This window comes from Eretmochelys imbricata, chromosome 4 (genome assembly GCF_965152235.1).
Source record: "Eretmochelys imbricata isolate rEreImb1 chromosome 4, rEreImb1.hap1, whole genome shotgun sequence".
In the NCBI taxonomy this organism is placed as follows: domain Eukaryota; kingdom Metazoa; phylum Chordata; order Testudines; family Cheloniidae; genus Eretmochelys; species Eretmochelys imbricata.
This window is the reverse complement of record NC_135575.1, coordinates 67747612-67764924: the sequence shown is the minus strand read 5'-3', so window position 1 is coordinate 67764924 and position 17313 is coordinate 67747612. Positions and strand designations below refer to the sequence as shown.

At 37.6% G+C, this 17313-nt stretch overlaps 1 protein-coding gene across 2 annotated transcripts in view; it reads left to right on the top strand.

Moving 5' to 3' along the window:
• FSTL5 (follistatin like 5) overlaps positions 1–17313 on the top strand; it is a 493618-nt gene that overhangs the window by 426239 nt on the left and 50066 nt on the right. Inside the window, exons 10-11 of one of the 2 annotated variants that reach the window (XM_077814496.1) lie at positions 12862–12888; positions 16694–16812. In XM_077814496.1, coding sequence (XP_077670622.1) covers positions 12862–12888; positions 16694–16812 — 146 coding nt within the window. The remainder of the gene's footprint in view (positions 1–12861; positions 12889–16693; positions 16813–17313) is intronic. The other variant, XM_077814497.1, reaches the window with a different exon arrangement.

Here is a 17313-nt window from a genome sequence, read left to right as displayed (position 1 = left end):
TTTGCATTTGATTATATTAGAACATATTTTCTTTAAATGGGCCCAGTTTAACAAGCAATCAAGATTGTGCAATATGAATGCCTTGTTTTTATCATTATTTGTCACTCTGCCAATCTTTATGGAACACCCCTAGAAATACCCCCATTTGATGATGATTCCTCATTGACAACTACTTTACTACTTTTTGAGATCTCTCTGTTATCCAGTTCTTATTCCATTTAAAGTGTGCCTTTTGATATATTGTAGAGTGCTAATAATTTAATCAGAATGCTGTGCAATACTAAGTCAATGTATTACAACTTTGTAGTACCTTTATCAGCCAAACTTCCAATCTCCTCAGAGAATGAAATCAGATTTCTTCGATAAAACCTATTTGCTTTAAAACCTATGTTGACTGGCATGAATTACAGTCCTATCCTTTCATTCTTTATCAATTAAATCTCTTATCAGTTTTTGCATTATTTTGGTTGGGATTATGTCAGGCTGACTGGTGTATTGTTACTTAGGTCATCTCTCTTGCTCTTTTTGAATATTGGCACAATAATAGCACTTTTCCAGTTTTCTGGAATGTCTGTGGTGTTTCAAAATTTAAAAATTAATATGAATGAGCCATAGATTTTCTCAGCCAATACTTTTGGGACTCTTCGATGCAAATTATCCATGTGATAAGTGTATATCATCCTACTTCTTTCCAAATAAAGACTAGAAATATTTATTGAACAATATTAACAATGAAACATGCTATAAAGTTTTCCAACATCCATTCAAACCAAACCTGACAGGTTTTAAGTAGCTCTTAAAAGGGAATATTTTTCCTTCTCTTCTTACAGCTTTTCCACATGATTTAGCATTTGGATTAATTATCTTTGTACGGCACCATCTGGCCATATTTTCTTTCTCCTCACATACATGCACATATTTGCTTGAATCATAGAAATATAGAGTCTGTGCCTGCCACACTGAGGCAGGACCAAGTATACCTAGACCATCATTTACAGGTGTTTGTCTACCCTTTTCTTACAAACCTCCAATGATGGGGATCCCACAACCTCCTTTGGTAACCTATTCCAGTACTTTACTATCCTATGGTTAGAACCTTTTTCCTAATAGCTAACCTAAATGTCCCTTGAAGCAGATTAATCCAATTACTTCTTGTCCTAACTTCAGCGGACATGGAGAATAACTGATCACTGATCTCTCTTTATGACAGCCCTTGCCATATTTGAAGAATATTATTAGGTCCCCCTTGGTCTTCTTTTCTCAAGACTTAAATATGTCCTTTAAAAAAATACTTTCCCTCACACGTCATGTTTTCTAAACCTCTTATCATTTTTGTTGCTCTCCTCTGACTCTCTCCAGTATGTCCACATTTTTTTAAAAGCATGCACTAATAACTGGACATAATATTCCAGCTGAGGTGTCACCAATGCTGAGTATAGTGGAACAGTTACTTCCCATGTCTTACATGTGACATTTTTGTTAATATAATATAGAATTATGTTTGCCTTTTTTGCTTCTGCATCACATTATTGTCTCGTATCTGATAGGTTGTTGTGATGTGGCCTTTGTTGTTACAGAGTGGAGGAGAATAAAATGGCATGGAATGAATTTCAAGCAGCTAGAAATAATTCCTTCGGTTTAAAACAAAGGTATCAAGTGTAGTTAAAGCTACATCTTCTCCTAAGTTAATCTTGCTGTTTTCTGAACATGATTCTTATTCCAGTAGTCCATCATCTCCAGCAACAGCTGATAAGACAGCTGTTTCTTTTCGTAGTTTGCCGTACATGCAGCTGAATTTCAAGAAGCTCTCAACTCTCTCATTAAAGTCATTGATATGAGCAGCTTCTCCCTCCATCATAACGAATGTATCATTGATTAGATTATGTGAGTGTGAGTCTGCAGCAGGCCCTGTGCTGACTCAGTTTACTATACGTGTTCTTACTATCAGAATTACAGTCTGGTCAACTGGATGCTGAAAACCACCAGGCAAAGGGTGCAGGTTCTCTGGCTGAGGTATTGGCATTCATTAAATATTAATGAATGTGAGTAAATTTGAGTTGACAGCATCTAGATGACAATGCAGAGGATGACCATTTTAGTTAGGTTTTTTTTTACTGTATCAAAATGAAACATTGAGGAGGCAGAAGTGATTTTGTCTGTCTGCGGGCTATTTTAGTTTCGTTAACCTAAAGGTAAGTTACAAATCCTTCCAGGTAGTAACAGTGCTGGTAATATATATCTCAAGCTTTAGTTAAGTAAAAGTAACATCAACCAAGATGTATTTGAATAAATAGCTAAGGAGCAAGCCTGAATTTTGCCTTCTGAGAGAAGAAATGCAAAGTTGGGAGGCACAGTGAAATCTGTCTTAAGTGGAAACTCAAATCAGATTGGAAAAATAAAGGAAAGCTACAGAAGTAGAGTAGTATTAATTACATGTTTAGGAGTGTGGAATAGATTAGATAGGGAGGGGAAAAGATAACCTGACAGTATACTACAGAAAGAGCTTTAAAAGAATGAGCATTAAAGAGGGAAGAAAGTGTATGCCAAAGGGACACTTTCAATACTAATTGTCATGTATTTAAAAAAAAACAAACTTTTTTATCTAGCCTACTAATAATTACTAACAATATTTTAAACACAAATCCTTTAATTTTTTTCTGTTTAATTTTTGCTATTCACTCAGTTTTGACAATGCAACTAGATAAATTTCACTTGCTTATGGTTAGTTTCATTGTTGGGTCATTGCACATTCGCTGAATATTACAATATTGGGCTTGCAGATAATGAAAATATGTGTTCTTTTAAAATCAACTGGTTCAGTTAATTTTTGTTTATTTTTAAATCATGGCAACATTTCTATTGTTTTCAAACTTTCTAGAATGTTGTTTTACAAAACAAATGGGTCTAAATTGAACAGTGTCTCTTAAATTGTTTTTTTAAAACTAACTTACTGCCTAGATCTAAATTTTCATGTAAGAGATGTACCTGATAATCTAGTGAGATAGAAATTTGTCACATAATGTCATTATGGTATTTCTGGAGCAGTTTAAGAATATTTTAAAAAAATTATCAAGCAGGTTTGATTCTTTAACATCAATTACAGTTTCCCATGTACTCACTTTAGCCACTGTGATGCTGTCACATTCCATGAAGCAACTTTTTCTATACAATCCTTTCGTCTGTTCACCCAGAGGAAGCTGAAAATTATCTGCCTCATTCACTCTCTGCCTTGGGGCTGTATTTAAAAAATAATATGCCTTTTCCATGCCATTAAATAGATCTATGTCTAACACAATGCCTTTTTGGAGGTAATGTCATAGTCTTATCACCTAACAAGAGGTTATGTGATCTGAATACTACTGACTTGACAGGTTTATGGCCATCATAAGCAACCAGGCATCTCTGCTGCCTAGAATTTGGAATAAGACTAAAAGCTTTTTGACTATGTTTTATTGCCTAAATTTTCCCTGCAAGGCTTTATGCACCTTTAATGGAATCTCCCTGTCGACTCTCATACTCAGTGACACCTATTTACCTAATTTCTTTGGAGATAATTATGCTGGCATTTCATTTTATGGCTAGGTATTCAAAGCTTAAATAAGGTTAAACTTTCAGATTATTTTCATGTACATTGTATTGTGTTAGGGTGCTCTGACAAAAGAATTCAGGTTGGATCACTACCAGAACTTACAGAAAAGAAATAAGAGCGCAGTGTAAAGGTCACAAACATTTATGATGAACTCCAGAACTATCTTACCCCTGAAAAGTCAGTTCCACTGAAAGGTGTCAATATTTAATCTCTTACAGCAAAATTATTTGTGTCATAATATGCACCGCTATCACTGAAATGTCATCTTTGCTATGCTTTGTTACACTATCTCAAGATATAATTATGAAAAATTAAAATCAAACAACCTTCTGCTCTGAGCAATATAATCAGAGGAAGTAATATGGCAGTTGTGACATTTTAACTGATAAATAAAAGCTTAATAATTAGTCAGGACAATAAATGTTAGATAATTGGTTTTAATATACCCCAAGATGAAATCAAAGCACGTATCACATGAAGGGAGAGCAGGCTCATTTTTTTTTCTTTTAAATCTGAGATGATGCTAATAGAACAAAAGAGTCAGGCTTACTTTGTCAGATATACTCAATCACATGAATACCAATTGAAAGAAGTCATGGTTCTTTTTGAAAAAGTGCATTGTTTTATTCACATACCAAGAATTATTAATGACACAACATTGTTCCTACCGTGTTTATGTTTTAGAAGTACCTGAAAAAATTATATCATTAGGGATTGTGACAAAGTTCTTCCTCTACCTTAGTGGGTCTTGCGATTATTGGTGGATTTGCTCGCCTTGGAGCTTCACGGCAGCCCTTAGTTTGGCCATTTTCGTGAACCCACAGTTCAGGTCAACTCCTCCTGCGTCTGACCAGTAGTTGGGAGGATTTGGGGGGAACCCAGGCCCACCCTCTACTCCGGGTTCCAGCCTAGGGCTCTGTGGAATGCAGCTGTCCAGAGTGCCTCCCGGAACAGCTGTGCAACAGCTACAACTCCCTGGGCTACTTCCCCATGGCCTCCTCCCAACACCTTCTTTATCCTCACCACAGGACCTTCCTCCTGGTGTCTGATAATGCTTGTACTCCTCAGTCCTCCAACAGTCCACATTCTCACTCTCAGCTCCTAGTGCCTCTTGCTCCCAGCTCCTCACACGCACACCACAAACTGAAGTGAGCTCCTTTTTAAAAGAAGTCCTGATTAGCCTGCGTTAATTGATTCTAGCAGCTATTTGATTGGCTGTAGGTGTTCTAATCAGCCTGTCTGTCTTAATTGTCTCCAGAAGGTTCCTGATTGTTCTGGAACCTTCCCTGTTACCTTACCCAGGAAAAAGGGACCTACTTAGCCTGCAGCTAATATATCTGCCTTCTATTACTCTTCTCCTGTAGTCATATGGACCGACCCTGTCACAGGATATGGTTTCTTCTTGATGGGTGTATATCGATGTACAGCTGTTGCCTATGAGAGTTATCACCATATGAATCAAGCAGAGAATGTCTCTCCCAAATAATGACATTATTTTTCAACAATTAATCTTATAGCTATTACAGAGAGCAGAAAAAGTGTACTGCAACTACCTTCCTAAAATTCACTCATGCTGTCTGTACTCATTTATACAGTACTATAGAGACAGGCCTGAAACTTAACTAGAAATGAATTTTTAGGGCCAATGTTGCTCTGAGCCCACAATTGAACACTTCATTAATATTAATATGAGTTTCACCATGGATGAAGAGTATTTGACCATAACATTGGTAGATAGCGAGTCCTGAGAAAATCTGAATTAGGATCTGATATCACTATTAAATTTACCCAAAATTCCAATAAAGGGAAACTAAATGATAATGAGGAAATTCAGAAACACATAATTTAAGAAAGTATTATGGGAAACCTGTACCACAGAGTAAAAAACTTACCCATTATTACACAGGAAGTCTGGGACAGAGTTGGGAACAGAAACCAGGATTCCTCACTCATGACATAAGGGCAGCTATTCATATTTTTCTGAAGAAAATAGTCTGAAAAGGCAAGCCTTAGCCATAGTGTCTGCAGTCATTACTATTATAGTTTTCAGAATAGCAGCTGTGTTAGTCTGTATCCACAAAAAGAAAAGGAGTACTTGTGGCACTTTAGAGACTAACAAATTTATTTGAGCGTAAGCTTTCGTGAGCTACAGCTCACTTCATCGGATGCATTCAGTGGAAAATAGAGTGCGGAGATTAATATACACAGAGAACATGAAACAATGGGTGTTACCATACACACTGTAACGAGAGTGATCACTTAAGATGAGCTAATATCAGCAGGAGAGCCGGGGGGGGAGGGCGAGAAAACCTTTTGTAGTGATAATCAAGGTGGGCCATTTTCAGCAGTTGACAAGAACATCTGAGGAACCGGGAGGGAGGGAATAAACATGGGGAAATAGTTTTACTTTGTGTAATAACCCATCCACTCCCAATTTAATTGTCCCAAGTTAATTGTATCCAGTTTGCAAATTAATTCCAATTCAGCAGTCTCTCGTTGGAGTCTGGTTTTGAAGTTTTTTTGTTGAAGAATTGTCACTTTTAGGTCTCTAATCGAGTGACCAGAGAGATTGAAGTGTTATACTTGGTTACACGATCTAAAGATAACGTAAAAAAAACAAACACATGCAAAAATTCTCATCTTGTTTCTTGGTTTCATGACTAAGCTAAAACTCAAATTGGGTTCATTTAGAAATATTGCAAACTGTGTGGGTTTAAATGATAATCAGGAAACCAAATGAAACCTGATGGTTTTGAATCCAACATTTAAATTGAAATTCATGTGATATAAACTCATGATCACAATTAATGAAAACGTTTGGAATTACTGCCTTTAGAAGCCAACTCTACAGAATCCCCTTCCTACCCTTGAGCAGCTGCAGAGCCAGTAGAAGGAATTCTCAGTCGATATCCTGACCCCTATAGAGCAGTCACCCTAGGTTGTTGGGTTAATGTGAAAGAAGAATGTTGGAATTAATAATACTAGACAAAGGAACTTCTGGGGATAGTCTCTAAGGAGGGGGATAAAGAAACAGATGACATGTATTGACATAATAAAAATTATGCACAACCCCCTGAAAAATGAAACTGTTGATTCACCATCGATTTGTCAGTTAATATATTCTTATTAAATGCAAACTATGGAAAGGCATTTTGAGGAGTTAGAGATAGAGAAATTTGAGTTTGAGTTATATTTCATAAGGTGTCAGGAGAGATCATTGTTTTTCTCCATTTGCCAGGTTTCCACAAATGGATGTTCAGTTTGAAACCTGTTAATTTAATATCATAAATGACAATGTTGAAACAATGTATTTCTTACTAGTTCAGTATGCAAACCCAGAAGAGAATTTGGTGTCTTTTTTGTTAGGGTTTTTTTCCCCGTCTCTTATGAGGCTGTTTTGAATTAAAATGTTCAGCCAGCATAGTGATTCTGGAAACATTTCTAAACTTAAGCTTTCAATTGATTTCCACTTAGTCTACATTAGCACCAAAGCAACAAAATGGTATTGAAAATGTTTTGTTTAGCCCTGTGATTTGAAATATCAATGGAGAGGGAAGGAAAGCTTATTTAACCACAAGCTGCATAATATAGGTCCAGTAAAAAAATGACAATACTTCAGTGAAGATAAAAGCTAATAGATCTTAAAGGTCATCAGCCATTTTTTATATGATGGCCATTGAAGCATGTGAGTCAAGAAGTAAAACTGTTCTATGGAAAACATGAAAGAGCATTTTTTTGTACAAAAGAAGTGACTTTTCTGATTCTCAGTGGCCTCACCCTTTGTTTTCTCCTGAAACATAGTATACTGCTTATTGATTGCTGGCAATATGATGATCCAGTTATGTTGGCAAAAGGAAATTGTTAATTCAACTGCAAAATTGTTGAATTTCAAGTCATGTGAAAAATAAACAAGAAAGATCCCGTCATTTGTATCCATTCTCCACCATTTCAATATAAAGAAGAAAATTAGGACACTGTAATACCATGTGATGTGGCAGAGAGGTCCCATACTGGCAGAGAGGGGTTTTCTTTACTGAAAGTCATCTTTTGTAAATACTGAGTATGTGTGTTTTCCTAGCCATTCAAAGCTTCTCTGGCCTATTTGTGGAGGTTTCTGATTATGTTAAGAACACTTCTTGTTCAAGGGGAAAAGATTTGGATCTTGACCAGTATTACTATTTAATAATTGTATATTGTATATACGTAACTGTTTAATCAGTAGTTGTAATGCATTACATATCGCATTTCTTGACACAAAAAAGACATGACTGGAACATAGCAACTCTCCATTTTAATACATGGGAAGAATTGTCATCTATGAGATTACTTATAATAATTGTGCATTTTTTCCATCTTGAGCCTAAGAAAAATGCAAGAGTTGAGTATTGGGGTATGGCTGAGTGATTAGTTTTTATTTAAAATAGAATCTGAAGGGCATGTTCCTTGTAGTGCCTCCCATCTGTAGTGCAGATGTGATGGACCCTCCATTATTGAAATCTTTAAATCAGGACTGGATATCTTCCTTAAAAATATGTTATAGTTCAAATAGAAGTTGTGGACTTAATGCATAAAATATTGGGGCAGCGTCTTTGGCTTGTGCTCTCCAGGAGGTTAGATTAGATGGTGATAATGGTCCACTCTTAAAATCTATAAAATCTGTATTTCACATCCAAGCTGCAGTTTCAAAAAGCAATGCTAAATCTTCTTCCCACTACAATTTACCAGGTATCTTGTGGTATTTTCAAGCTAGTAAGTCAGTTTTTCTAAAGCTGAGGTTTTTTTTTTTATTCATTTTTTGTCTTGTGTAACAAATCTAGATATCATATATGTCATTTTGCATTAACCAGATTATTTGTATTCTGTATTGAATGTCTTAGATGTCATGCATTTGTTAATGCCGTGTCCTTACATGTAGTTGAAATAATTGGGAGAATGATTTTAATTTTCTTTTATCTCGCTCCCCGACATCCACCTTTCCTAGAATTTATTGTTCAAATGCAGGAGTTACAGTTCCGTGCAGGAGGCCTTGAATACATTTGGGTCACATGCTGCCCTTCCTTAAGAAAATCTTTGGAGAGGAACACTGATTTAAAAAAAAAAAATCCTTCCAATTTGCTCTAGGGCAGTGGTTCTTAACCTGGACCGCACGCACGCCCTGGGGGTGCGAGACATGCCAGATTTTTTTTAGAAGGTAAATCATCAAAAACACAAATTAAGCGCAGGCACATAAGTACAAGTACTTTGTTTCATCAAACCTATGTATTTATTAACATTATACATTTTTTAACGATTACTGTAATATACAAATAGGTTTAAAGAACTGACCTACTTCAACAATTTTTGATAAGGGGTGCGAGAACATATTTTGATTTTGATCAGGTGTGCAGGAACATATTTTGAGAACCAAACGGGTGCAGGCTGAAGTAAAGTTTAAGAACCACTACTCTAAGGAGACAGCTTTTGAGTCTTGCAGAGAGACCCTACATAGCATTACATAGGCAAATTGAGTCCACAAAAGCTGCAGATACTGAATGTCCGTGCATAATAGTCTCCAGCCACACTATCCTAGTGCATCTGCAAGGACACCCTGCTCGTCCACGCTGCTCTCTGAATCCCTGTTTATGTCCTACCCCCCTGCAGATGTACAAAGGGCAGTTAAATGCTGGGGTGTTAACTACCATGTTTGTTTTTTTTTCTTGGAAAGATTGAGTTGCTGGGGGTGCATGACATATAGAGTGTTTTTTCTTGTTTTGCACCCCCTCCCCCTTCGGGCTGGTGTCCCCTGCACGTGAAGAGGCTCCACTGCAGGTTGTTTGCAAAGAGGGGCTTCAAAGAAGTTGAAGGGAAGGGTAATGCTTTATTGGCTGTACTTCCTTCTCTTTATGGGTACCACCAGCTCTCACCTTCCTGTGCAGAAGAGGGAATGCTTGGCTCTGTAGCAGCAGGACTATGATTATCTCATTGAAAATTCTCTTTAAGTAGAAAAAAAAATCCAAATTCAACGTTTTTCTCTCCATTGTCTGGAGTAACACAATTTAAAATCTATATTTTATACCATCTCAATTTTTTTAATATATATCTATATGGGCGGGCTAGCCCACTGCTAAAGGATCGCCCCCCAGCCTAAGCCTTATTGGGATCCAGGCCCCCTTCCCCCCCAGCCTAAGCCACTTTAGCCAGGGCCAGGAGGAGGTTGACCAGGAGGTCCCGCGACTTAGTGGGGCCACGGACAGGGAGTGCATAGATAAGAAGGTGAGGAGAAAAGTGCAACCAAAAACTTAACAAAATATTCGTGAGGAGCCGGAATAGGGGCTGCAACCTGGCGCACTCCAAATAGACGTGCGCTAGGGTTTCCCTCACGCCGCAAAAGGGGCAGGTGTCCGGGATTGGGGTGAACCGTGCCAAGTACACGCTCGTGCTCACGGCCCCGTGAAGGAGCCGCCAACTGATATCCCCGGCAGGCCTCGGGACTAAGGTGGATTAGAGACTGGCCCACCGGCCCCCCAGCCTAAGCAGAAGGCAGATATACTGGCCACTGGATTAACAGTTTTCTGTTCCCTGACTGACCAGAGCAGGGGCTGCTCCAGGCTAATGAGAACACCTAATTCCAATTAACCTGCAAAGAGTCAGGTGAGTCCATTAAGGTAATGTGACCACCTGACTCTAATTAAGGCCCCTCTGATAATATAAAAGGGCTCACTCCAGTCGGGCAGAGAGGAACCAGAGGAGAGGAAGTGCAGCTGAAGGGCTGGTTAATGAAGACACCCCCAAGTCATTGGTAAGGGAGCCCTAAGGTAAGGGTGAAGAAGGGAGAAGCATTAGAGCTGTGGGGAAGTGGCCCAGGAAAATGTAGCAACTCTGGCAGTAAAAGGTTGGCTGCCAACAGCTGCTACCATTAGGGTCCCTGGGCCAGAACCCGGAGTAGAGGGCGGGCCTAGGTTCCCCCCAACCCTCCACTACAGAAACACCTCCTGGGAGGGGAAAACAGGCCCCTGTCAGGACAGGAGGCTAAACTGTTTTGGCATAAGTCCGTAGGAGCAACAGAGACTTTGGGAATTCTCTCACCAACCTCCATTGCTGGCTTATGATGAAAAGGACTCCGTAGACTGTATCCCTGGCCCTTGGGAGAGAAGGGCTATGTGGAGGGTTGCAGTGAGCCTCTGAAGGTAGCATAAACCCCCTGGAAGCGCGGGACCCACGGGAACAAGGTCGGAGCTCTGCCACAATATATTTGCCCTCTTTATGTCAAGTTGGTTTCTTACTTCACAAAGAGAATCAGTCAATAAGACACCAAGCTAATCTTCCATCCTTCCATGAATGCAGCTTACAGCAAGAGGACTAGATCTGCCTCAAACTGTTAAACTCTTTTACACAAGGACAAAAGAAATATCATTTAGCAAAACAGCCAAATTGCTTACACATGAGTAGCCAAGTAAAAAATATTGTACCTTACACTAACAGAGGCATATTAAGTACTGTGTTTGTGATTACCAATGTAATATCACACTGCAAGCCCAGCATATTTTGTACTGTTAACATAGAGCCCAGTTCTGCCCTCCTCACTGTTGCTGAGTAGTAATTTACTCTGCAGATTGTCCCCAGGTATCCTGCTGCTTTCAGTGAGACTGACCCTGAGCTGGTGTAAACTGTCATAACTCCACTGAAGTTAATCTCTTTTTGAAATAGGAAGCCAACTTGACTTCAAAAGAGCAAGTATAAAAAATAAATTGAGAGAATATACAAACAGATTTTAATTTGCAGTGTCTCAATTTTGATTTCAATGGGTCTGTTACAATTTACACCAACTGAGGGAGGATATGCCCCCTTATGTAGAAATGTCATAATGTGAATAAAGGGTGGCAGAATCAGGACCACAATCAGTATTAGCCGTTTGTAGTGTATAATACATTAATGGGTCACAATGAAGACAATACAGTGTTGGGAGTTTGAAGTTACTATACGCCCAGGGGGCAATTAACAAAGGCACAAAAATTAAACAGTTATAAAGCTAATAAACATTAATATAGTAATATGTTAATAATGTATGCTCTCATGTAGAAGAGTGAAGCTTTGATTCCAAAATTCAATAATGCTACATTTCACTATTGCTACTAATAATTTACACTTATATAGAAAACTTCATCCATAGATCTGAAAGTGCTGAATGTTCATAAACGTTCTCCTCCTCTAGTGCAGATAGGGAAATTGAAAGACAGTGACTTTAAGTAGTATGGCTAAGGTCATATAGCAAGTCAATACTACTAAGAGAGACAGTGTGTGAAATACAATGAGGAGGCAATAAGATAAGAAGAAAAACCCAACTGCCATGTTTTGCAAAGCCTCTGAATCATTAACTTAGAAAAAAGTCTAATGGTGTTCTCCAGGGGCTTACAAAAACGTTTTTTCTCTCTTTGTTCCTTTTCCTTGAAATATGTATGTATCTGTGAGGACAGTTATTTTTCAAGGCATTCGTGTATTTGTTTGATTAGTTTCTTCCACTTCAGGCTGTGCTTTAAATATTTAGAAATATTTAGCGTGTAGTTATATTTAGGTGCTATATATAATATATATAGATGGAAGGAGTAGCAGAATTTGTATAATTCATTTTTCTCCATCCCACATGTCAAAAATCCAAACACTTCAGGCAAGAATTTCAGATATGGCTCATGATGTCATGTAAATGTAACAACTCACAATTCATGTGTGTTTGCCCCACAAAGTTATTGTCCCTTTCTGCTCTTTTTGAAGTCAATGGCAAACATACCATTAACTTTGAAGGATCAGGACTCATGTTACAGCAGGATAGAAGTAACAATGATTTTTAAGTGCCTCTTATAAATATGTTCTTAAGTGTGTACGTCTCTCATCACTTTTTTCTAAAATGAATAATTCTTCAAAATTCATTACTTGCACTAAAACAGTAGATGAAAATTATCTTCAGCTATAGTCTTATCTATATTTCTATGAACATAAACTTGAGATATGTTAGTAATGGAATATTGAACATACTCATTATTAATAAAAGGCTAGAAATGTTAATTGCAAAAAACATCAACAACAAGCATGGATAAGTCATTGCTTTTCCCATTTTGAAGTACAATAGTTTGATATGAAACTTTTGGTAAATTCACTGTATTTTGTAAATACAAGTTCTTTAGTTTATGAACCAGAAAATGTAGCATCATAATTATTTCAGGGACTGATATACCATTTCATGGTTTTTTTTTCTTGTTCATTTGTCTCTTCTGTTCTTTCTCTCTTACATGCTGCAGTTGCAAACATATTGTGGCGAGAGGAAGGTACTAACACATTATTTTTTCTATACTATGATATTTTTTCTTTTGTGCCTATTACATTTCTCGTTAGCAGTCAGTAGTTCTAGTAATTATCTTTTCATTTGCAGGGTTTTTTTTGTAAAATATCATGGCATGTTAATGCCTTTATATAAACATGCTTATTTTGGGGCAAATTGATTATTTACAACTTTTTTATTGTTTGTATTTAACCTACATCTGTGTAATGTTAAGGGTATAGGAACAAGGAAACTCAGAGTCAGAATTGAAAATCCAGGCTGTTGCTTTGCCCTTAGCTTGTCCTGTTGTTGTTATAAATCTTTCATCCATTCAGCCTATCTGTAGTTAGAATTTTGACTGCATGCTGTGAATCATTTGTCAAGAGTGTCATCTTGTGCAGCTCGCAGAATAATAGAGAATTCTGATTGGTTAATTAGTCCATAAGACAAAGCAGTTTCTTCTTGATATAATGTTGTGACTCTGGGGGAAAATTTCATGACCTTTTGGAAACTTCTCTAAGGGATACATTTTATGACATCAGTATCAGGTGTTTGTGCAGTTTAGAACACTGTTGCCTTCTAAGGTTTACTTCCAATGATAGGTATTTTGCAGGATCTGAGTCTGTGCTTTAATATGACTTACCAGAGCAATATCTAGGCACAAGCAAAAATGTTGAAACTGAAGTGTTAATAAGACCCTTTATTTTTAACTCTGACTAGCCTTATATTCAATTAAAATTATAGGGAAACTTTCAGATATTTCCATAAATGTAAGGTGTTTTTTTTTTTCAATTACTTCCAATGAAAGATTCATGGTAGCTGAGTTTCCCACAGATTTTGCTCTGTGCTACAGTGTTCTTTTGCCATGGTAGATGTTGATGCGTGGTACACAAATACACTTTTTGTGACTGAATTTTCTGTTCCATAGAAATCAAAGTTCAAAATATAACATTTGACTTGGAAATGGCCTAATTACAAATAAAACTTAGCACATATTCTTTATGCTGCCAAAGTGCTTTACAAATATTAACTAGTTCTTTCAACATCCCTATTTTACGGGTCCCGATATAAACCTGCCAATCCAGTGACCTCAGTGGAGCTAAGCCAAGGTACACCAGGTGGGAATCTGGCCCAGAGAGTTCAAGTGAGTTTTCCAAGACAACACTGAGAGTCACATACTAGGGTTCTTGATTCAGTTGGTGGGGACTGAGAATCCAACATGTATCACCCTCCAAGCTTATTTTGCAACTTTAGCAAAGGGTTCTCTCATTTCTTGTCTTATATAGAACTGAGTATGTTATTGGCCCTTTTTTGTCTGCTGAGTATAAGCTGAGTGTAAACTTTTCAAGCCTGATCCTCTGTCATCTTCTGTGATTAGAGAGTACCTATCACATTTTTATTGCTTCTGTAACAATAGTTATTAATAATAAAAAAATGATTTACCAGTGTGTGGACTGATGAGAACAGAGTAAACATGTCCCAGACTCTTGTATGCGCCCAGGACTCCTATTTGTGGATCAGGGACTGTAACCAAACACTCACAGGCCAATGGCAGTTCTGTTATTGTCAGGTCAGTCCCTGTGCCTTTAGCAATTATTGCGGCTGGCAGGAAGGTGACAGCAGACATCCAATAAAGGCAAAGCCAGGAGGAAGTATGCCTTTTCTCCCTTTCTACACTGTTGCAGCACTCCCACCATCCTTACCTTTCCTTTAAGTCCGATATTTACTTATTGCTGTGCCTTGATGGAGTTGAGTATTGACAGTCCAGTTAATACAGGCTCTCACAGTTGTAGTTATTCGTCAGCATGGATTCATCTGGGCCTTGAAGCAATTATGTGGTGAAGTCCCAGACAACTGGAGAAAGGCAGGCATGGTATCTATGTTTAAAAAGGGGAACAAAGAGGACCTACGGAATTATAGAACAATCAGCCGAATTTTGATACCTGAAAAGATAGTGGAACAGATTATTAAGCAATCATTTTGTAACCTCCGAGAGGGTGGTTACATAGGGTTATTAGGAATAGCCAACATGAATTTGTCAAGTCCAAATCATGCCAGACCACGTAATTTGTTTTCTATTTCTTGACAGGGTTACTGTCCTAGTGGAGAGGGGGGAGCAGTAGACATGAGGTATCTTGATTTTAGTAAGGCTTTTCACATGGCTCGCATAACATTTTCATAAACAAACTAGGGAAAGGTGGTCTACATGAAATTACTAAAAGGTGGGTGCGCAACTGATTGAAAGGCTGTACTTAAAGAGTATTTATCATGGTTCACTGTCAAACTGGGATAAAGTATCTAATCCACATGGGTGTGTCCAGCGTCCAGTACAATTCAATATTTTCATTAATGACTTAGATAAAGGAGTGGAGAGTTTGCTTACAAAATTTGTGGGATGAAAAGAAGTTGGGAGTGGTTGCAAGCATTTTGGAGGACAGGAATAGAATTCAAAATTACCTTGACAAATAGGAATATTGGTCTGAAATCAACAAAATGAAGTTCAGTGAAGATAAGTATTATACCTAGGAAAGAAAAATCAAATGCACAACTAGAGAACAGGGAATTACTGGCTAGGTAATAGTACTACCGAAAAGGATCTGGGGTCATAGTCGATCACAAATTGAATATGAGCCAACAGTGTGATGCAATTGTGAAAAAGGCTAATATGATTTGTGGGGGAGGAGTGTTGTATGTAAGACACAGGGGTTCAACTTGGCACTGGTGAAGCCTCAACTGGAATACTGTGTCCAGTTCTAAGTGCCACACTTTAGGAAAGATGTAGAGAAATTAGAGAGTGCAGAGTTCAGAGAAAAATGAAGGGGGAAAAAAAAGGGGGGTTAGAAAACATGACTTTGGAGGAAAGATAAAACTGGGCACACTAACCTTGAGAAAAGAAGACAGAGGGAGGGACATATAAACGTATTAGAAGACTGTTATTCTTCATGTTCACTAAAGGATAGCGATCAGTTATTCTCCATGTTCACTAAAGGTAGAACAACAAGTAATACTGTTAGTCTGCATCAGGGGAGATTTAGGTTAGATGCTAGGAAAAACTGTCTAACTATAAGGATAGTTAAGCACTGGAGTAAACTTCCAAGGCATGTTGTTGAATCTCTGATACTGGAGATTTTTAAGAGCAAGTTAGACAAACATCTATGGAATGGTCTTGGTATACTTTGTCCTGTCTCAGCACAGGGTGCTGGACTAGATGACTTCTCACGGTCCCGTCCAGACCTACATTTCTGTGATTGTACAGTGGCTAAACATTTGTGTTTGTTCAAATTAGCATTAAAGTAGGCCCCTTCTTCTTCCACCGTGACTTTCCAATAAAATATTATAAAGAATATCTTATTTACAGTACTGAAAGAAATGTGATATATAATAATGAATAACTAAAAATCAGGATGGTTCTGTTAACATTTTATAGAAATTATTTGAACTCATCCCTCAGAAAAGGAAAAGTGAAAAATATGTGGAATTTATTTTCATTTGATCCAAATGTAAAAAAAAAAATTACATGATCATTTTCCTTAATGAAGCTCTCAATATGGTATACATTTCCAAGTCTGTGTTCATGAAGCCCACTGGCTTACTCGTGGGGGAAAAAACAATGTGAAATCCTGAATAATGTCATTTTTTTGTTTTAGCTAAACAATAAAAGATCCCATAGGATTAGCTTTATTAACATCATGCACATTAATAAATTGATCTCATGCGAGTGATATGGTGAGGGCTTGCATTCAAAAGGAGGAGTTGGTTGTGTGTTTTTTAGGCTCTAATTTTGTTCATTTGAATGTGTTTTTGTTCCTAAGGTCTGGGAATTGGGAACATGTTCTATGTGTTTTATGAAGATGGAATCAAAGTGATACAACCTGTAGAATGTGAATTTCAGAGACATATTAAGCCCAGTGAAAAACTCCTCGGGTTTCAGGCAAGTATTTTATGAATTTATTTATAGGGTTTTTTTTTTCTTCAGTGATTCTTTTCTTTTAAAATAAAAATGTCAATTTAATGCTGGTCAAATGTGCCAGGATGATGACCATGGAAAGTGAAGTCTTCTACGTGTCCATTGTAACAGGTAATTGCTACAAACCAATGTGCCTCAGTGCTGAACTGTTTGTATTGTTCTCCATTTTATTTTATTTGTCTAAATTAGATTGTCAGCTCCGGAGATCAGAGACCTCTGCTGGTGTAAATTGTCATAGTCAGTGGAGATAGTTAACATCAGAAGACCACAATTAAAGTTGATGTAAGCAGTTGCATCTCTTTGCAATGACTGGTGTTGTACCCAGTTTCATCCACTTCTGTGTTAAATTTTTGTGTGTTTGTAAAGCACTCTGTAAACAGTAGTTTAGTCTCCATGTCCACTCATTCCATTATTGACTGGGGTGATGGGCACTTCTGATAGGAACACTTGTGTGCTCGTATCTAG